The sequence below is a fragment of the Leucoraja erinacea genome, chromosome 38 (genome assembly GCF_028641065.1).
Source record: "Leucoraja erinacea ecotype New England chromosome 38, Leri_hhj_1, whole genome shotgun sequence".
NCBI lineage: Eukaryota > Metazoa > Chordata > Chondrichthyes > Rajiformes > Rajidae > Leucoraja > Leucoraja erinaceus.
In genome coordinates this window covers 2,139,886-2,145,241 of record NC_073414.1, presented here as the reverse complement: position 1 = coordinate 2,145,241, position 5,356 = coordinate 2,139,886, and the positions used below count along the sequence as shown (strand labels likewise).

Here is a 5,356-nt window from a genome sequence, read left to right as displayed (position 1 = left end):
TCCATAGATGCTGCCGTACCCGCTGAGTTTCTCCAGCACTTTTTGTCTACCTTCCATTTTCCAGCATCTGCACAGTTCCTTCTTAAAGTAAACTAATTTAGGCCAAGGCACAAACTGGGGCAGACTCTGAGCGAGGGGCACAAACTGGGGCAGACTCTGAGCGAGCTGACAGGAGAATCTCACTCCCCCTCCCCTCTCTGTGGCAGTGTGGAGACAAGGTCTTTCTGAGAACAGAGCCTCTCGTTTCCCACCCGGTGGTCACCACCTGCTGCCGATCCCACAGCCCGCATGGCTGGTCACAGAGATAAGGACCAGAGGCCCTGACCACAGGGCAACTCGTCACCACAGCCAGGGTCAGTGTGGTCGCTGCTGCCTCTCCCCCACCCTCCCTCTCCCATACACCCTATACGAGGGCAATGCAGCCTCAGAGTGAGAGATATAGCATGGACACAGGCCCTTCAGCCCATCGATTTAATGATAGAGCAAGGACACAGGCTCTTCGGCCCATCAGAGCAAGGAAGCAGGCCCATTGAGTTCATGCAGACACAGGCCCTTCAGTCCATGTTACAGCACGCCCACAGGCCCTTCAGTCCATGATACAGCACGCCCACAGGCCCTTCAGCCCATCTAGTCCACGATAAAGCACAGACGCAGGCCCTTCAGCCCATCTAGTCCACGCCAACCACTACTATCCAATATCTTTTATTTATTGAACATTTTTTATTTTATTTTTTATTATGGACGTGTTTTGCTGCTACAAGTAAGGATGTAATTATTTTGTTTCGGTACATATGACTTAAACACTGATTCTTCCAAGACCCGATTATCCTGCAAACCTGCACGTCTTTGGGATGTGGGAGGAAACCGGAGCCACCCGGAGAAAACCCACGTGGTCCCAGGGAGAACATGCAAACTCCACACAGACAGAGGGACAGCACCCGTTTGCTATGTCGCTCTTCCAGGGAGATGCTAAATGCATTTCGTTGTCTCTGTACTGTACACTGACAATGACAATTAAAATTGAATCTGATCTGAGGTCAGGATCGAACCTGGGTCTCTCTGGCGCTGAGAGGGGGGGGGGGGGGGCTCTTTTAGAATCATTCTCTCTTTTTTTTTTTAAAGCATTAAAATCAGGAGATAACAAAAATTTTTATTTTTGCTTTAAGTAGATAAATTTACAGAAACTGCAGCAAAATATTACAAGCTGTACAAGACAAAGTCCATATAAAGTCTAGATGTTTCTCCCTCAGACAGAGGTGGGCAGCGGTCAGTGTGTCCATCACACAGTCACCTTGTCCAGCAGAGAGACCCCCCCCCCCCCCCCCCGTCATGTTTTATACACAACGGCAAACCTGCTTAATACAACCGAGGGTTACTGTGGTCACCTTGGGAAGTCGAGGGGAAACGTGTGGGGTGAAACAGTGAAGGGTGTCGGACTTCCAGAGAGGCTGGGGTTTAACCCCCAGGGCAGTGTTTGTGTGAGAGAGACAGAGACAGAGAGGGGAGAGAGAGAAAGAGAGAGACAGAGTGAGAGTCAGTGAGACACAGAGAGAGACTGAGAGAGATGATGGAGAGAAGGGGGGTAGAGAGAGAGGAGGGAGAGTGAGAGATGGAGAGAGCGTGAGAGAGAGAGGGAGATGAAAGGGAGAGAGAAAGGGAGATAGGAGTGAGAGTGTGTGAGAGAGAGGGAGAGAGGCCACTTGATGTCCATTGCAACAGAGATGATGGGCAGGGCATTAAGGGGCAGCTTCCCACACAGCGAGACGTGGGGGCCCAGCGTGTACGGTCGACTTCTGCTCACAAACACAAAGTTCATCTTTAAAAATAAAACATATTGAAGAGATGAATTGCCGGGGGGGGGGGGGGGTTTGTGTGCGTGAGGCCGAACCAACGGCCCGGAGCCCGGGACAGGCAGGTGCTTCCTGGTGGGGGCCGCACGCACGCACACACACACCTCGGGGGGTGGGGAAGATACACACACAGCCACACAGATACACACACATGCAGATACACACACGCACACACAGATACTCACTCACATACACACACACACACGCAGACATACGGATGCAGACATTTTACAATTGCACACACACACACACACACACAGCCACACAGATACACACACATGCAGACACACACACAAGATTCGCACATCACACACACACACGCAGACATACGGATGCAGACATTATACAATCGCACATACACACACAAAGACACATATACATGTAGTGTGTGCATGAACACACAGCCGGGTGAGTACACGCACATGCACACACATACAAAGACATGCATACATGCACACACATACAAAGACATGCATACATGTGCCAACCACACACATGAAACTGCATGTTCACACCCAAACACATATAGACGCAGATGTACACAAGATGTTGGCTAGGGTAGGTAGATGAGTAGCGAGGTGTGTGTGTGTGTGGGGGGCAGGTGGAGGGGGGTTCCAGGACAGTGAAGAGCTGCCAGTCCCCGCCCACTCTGCCCCGGCCCCCCCCCCCACACACGGGTGGCTGCAACAAACACGGGTCGGATGCCCAGTGCTGGTCCACGTACACGGACACACGTGGGCGACCGGCCTGGCCCAGTGCTGGGGTGGGGTGGGGCACCCTGGGGTGGCACTGGGTGCCCCTAGTGGCGATGGTGGGGACTCCGCGAATGTGAACGAGAACGCCTGTAAGAGAAGAGAATGACACGGCTGCAGACTGGCACCCCTCCCCCACTCACCCTGAACCCCAGAACCCCCCCCCCCCACCCACCCTGAACCCCCTCCCCCACCCACCCTGAACCCCCTCCCCCCCACCCTGAACCCCCTCTCTCTGAACCCCATCAATCTGAACCCATCCCCCCAAACCGCATCCCCGCCCCCACCCTGAACCCCCTCACCATGAACCCTACCCTACCCCCTTTGCCCCTCAGGCCCCGGCACCCATGGCACCCCAGGGTGGGTGGAGAGTTTCTTCCAAAGAGCAGGGGGAGCGAGAGGGAGGGGGGAGCAAGGAAGGAGACAGGGTCAGTCAGACCAGGGAGGGGGCGGGGGGAGGTGGGGTGACGGGGCCACAGATGGGGGGGGGGGGGGGGGGGGGGGGGGGGGGACGGCGCCACTAGTTCAGGGATGAGTGTGAGACGGGGTCCAGGGGGTCACAGACGGGGGAGGGGGGGGGGGGCGTCTAGACCTGGTGAGCTACGATACAGACGGCTGCCTTACCTCCGTGATGAGCTGCTGCTGCTGTAGTCACGACCTGGAGAGACGGAGAGGGAGAGAGAGTCCGTGAGAGGGAGGAGTGAGAGAGGGGGAGAGTGAGAGGGTGAGAGAGGGAGAGACCCTTGACGGTGACTGGGAAAAAGACCCAAAACATTACCTACACTTTCCCCCCAGAAATGCAGCCTGGCCCGCTGAGTTACTCCAGCACTTTGTGTCTCCCTTTGCTATAAACCAGCAACTGCAGTTCCTGGGGGGACACGTTTCGGGTCAGGACCCTACTCCAGACCCTTCACGGGGTGAATGGGAATAAGGTTCAGTGCAAGATAAAGTCCAGTAAAGACTGATTCAAGATAGTCCGAGGGTCTCCAGTGAGGTAGTCACAAAGAGCTGGAGCTACTCCAGCATTTTGTCTATCTTTCTATACAAACCCTCGACAAGGGCAGATAGGTTAGCTTAGCTAGATACAGCGTGGAAACAGGCCCTTCGGCCTGCCGAATCCGTGCCGACCAGCGATCCCCGCACACTAACACTATCCTACACACACTGGGGACAATCTACATTTACACCAAGCCAATTAACCTACAAAACCTGCACGTCTTTGGAGTGTGGGAGGAAACAGGAGATCTCGGATAAAACCCACGCAGGTCACGGGGAGAACGTGCAAACTCCGTACAGACAGCGCCCATAGTCGGGATCGAACCCGGGTCTCTGGCGCTGTGAGGCAGCAACTCTACCGCTGCCCTGATGTGTAGGTTCAGGGTGAGAGGGTGGAGAGGGGATCGGAGAGGTGAGTGGTTGATATCTGAACCTCGCTGCCAGAGGAAGTGGTGGAGGCAGATATAATCGCAACGTTTAAGAGGCACTCAGACAGGCAGAACAGGCAAAGACACGAGGCTCAGGTCCTAATGCTGGCATCAGGACATCGACTGGCATGGACAGAGATAACATGAACACTCTCGGATCTCTCTCCTCGAGGGGAGATGATTCTAAAACTAGAGGGCGAAGGCTTACAGCGTATCAGTGTTTAGTTTGAGGGATACATCATGGAAAATGGCCCTTCGGTCCACTGAGTCTGCGCTCCATCCTACACACTAGGGACAATTTACAGAAGCCAATTAACCTACAAACATGCACGACTTTGGAATGTGGGAGGAAACCGGAGCACCAGGAGAAAACCCACGTGATCACAGAGAGGACGTGCAAACTCCGCACAGACAGTAACTCAGCGGGTCAGGCAGCATCTGTGGAGAACATGGATAGGTGACGTTTCACAGAGTGCTGGAGTAACTCAGCGGGTCAGGCAGCATCTGTGGAGAACATGGATAGGTGACGTTTCACAGAGTGCTGGAGTAACTCAGCGGGTGCAACAGCATCTATGGAGCTAAGGAAATAGGCAACGTTTCAGGCCGAAACCCATAAGGGTTTCGGCCCGAAACGTTGCCTATTTCCAGAAGGGTTTCGGCCCGAAACGTTGCCTATTTCCTTAGCTCCATAGATGCTGCTGCACCATAACTCAGCGGGCGGGTCAGGCAGCATCTGTGGGGAACATGGATAGGTGACGTTTCACAGAGTGCTGGAGTAACTCAGTGGGTCAGGCAGCATCTGTGGAGAACATGGATAGGTGACGTTTCACAGAGTGCTGGAGTAACTCAGCGGGTCAGGCAGCATCTGTGGAGAACATGGATAGGTGACGTTTCAAAGTGCTGGAGTAACTCAGCGGGTCAGGCAGCATCTGTGGAGAACATGGATAGGTGACGTTTCACAGAGTGCTGGAGTAACTCAGCGGGTCAGGCAGCATCTGTGGAGGACATGGATAGGTTACGTTTCAGAGGGTGATGGTGTAACTCAGTGGGTCAGGCAGCGTGTCTGGAGAGAAGGAATGGGTGATGTTTCTGGTCGAGACCCTTCTACCCTCTCTACTCTCACTGCCTCTCAGCTTGTGCCTGCGGGCTGTGTGTGTGTGTGTGTGTGTGTTGTCCCCACAGCCTACATGTCGTGTGGCCTCCTGCCAACTGTTGTTTGTCACTCTGGTGAGACAGCACCTTGGGACATCCAGAGGTGGGGCGTAAACACCAGATGTTGACTGCCTTTGTGTGTTCACGGTCGGCTGCACCAGGCCCGGGCGGGCTCTGC

At 54.4% G+C, this 5,356-nt stretch overlaps 1 protein-coding gene across 4 annotated transcripts in view; it reads right to left on the bottom strand.

Annotated features, from left to right (window-relative positions):
• Positions 1 to 2,304: 2,304 nt before the first annotated feature.
• clasrp (CLK4-associating serine/arginine rich protein) overlaps positions 2,305 to 5,356 on the bottom strand; it is a 36,514-nt gene continuing 33,462 nt past the window's right edge. For all 4 annotated transcript variants that reach the window (XM_055663573.1, XM_055663570.1, XM_055663574.1 and 1 more), the window contains exons 20-21: positions 3,227 to 3,260; positions 2,305 to 2,692 (exon numbers count right to left, since the gene is read on the bottom strand). In XM_055663573.1, coding sequence (XP_055519548.1) covers positions 2,650 to 2,692; positions 3,227 to 3,260 — 77 coding nt within the window. In that variant the 3' untranslated portion in view covers positions 2,305 to 2,649. The remainder of the gene's footprint in view (positions 2,693 to 3,226; positions 3,261 to 5,356) is intronic.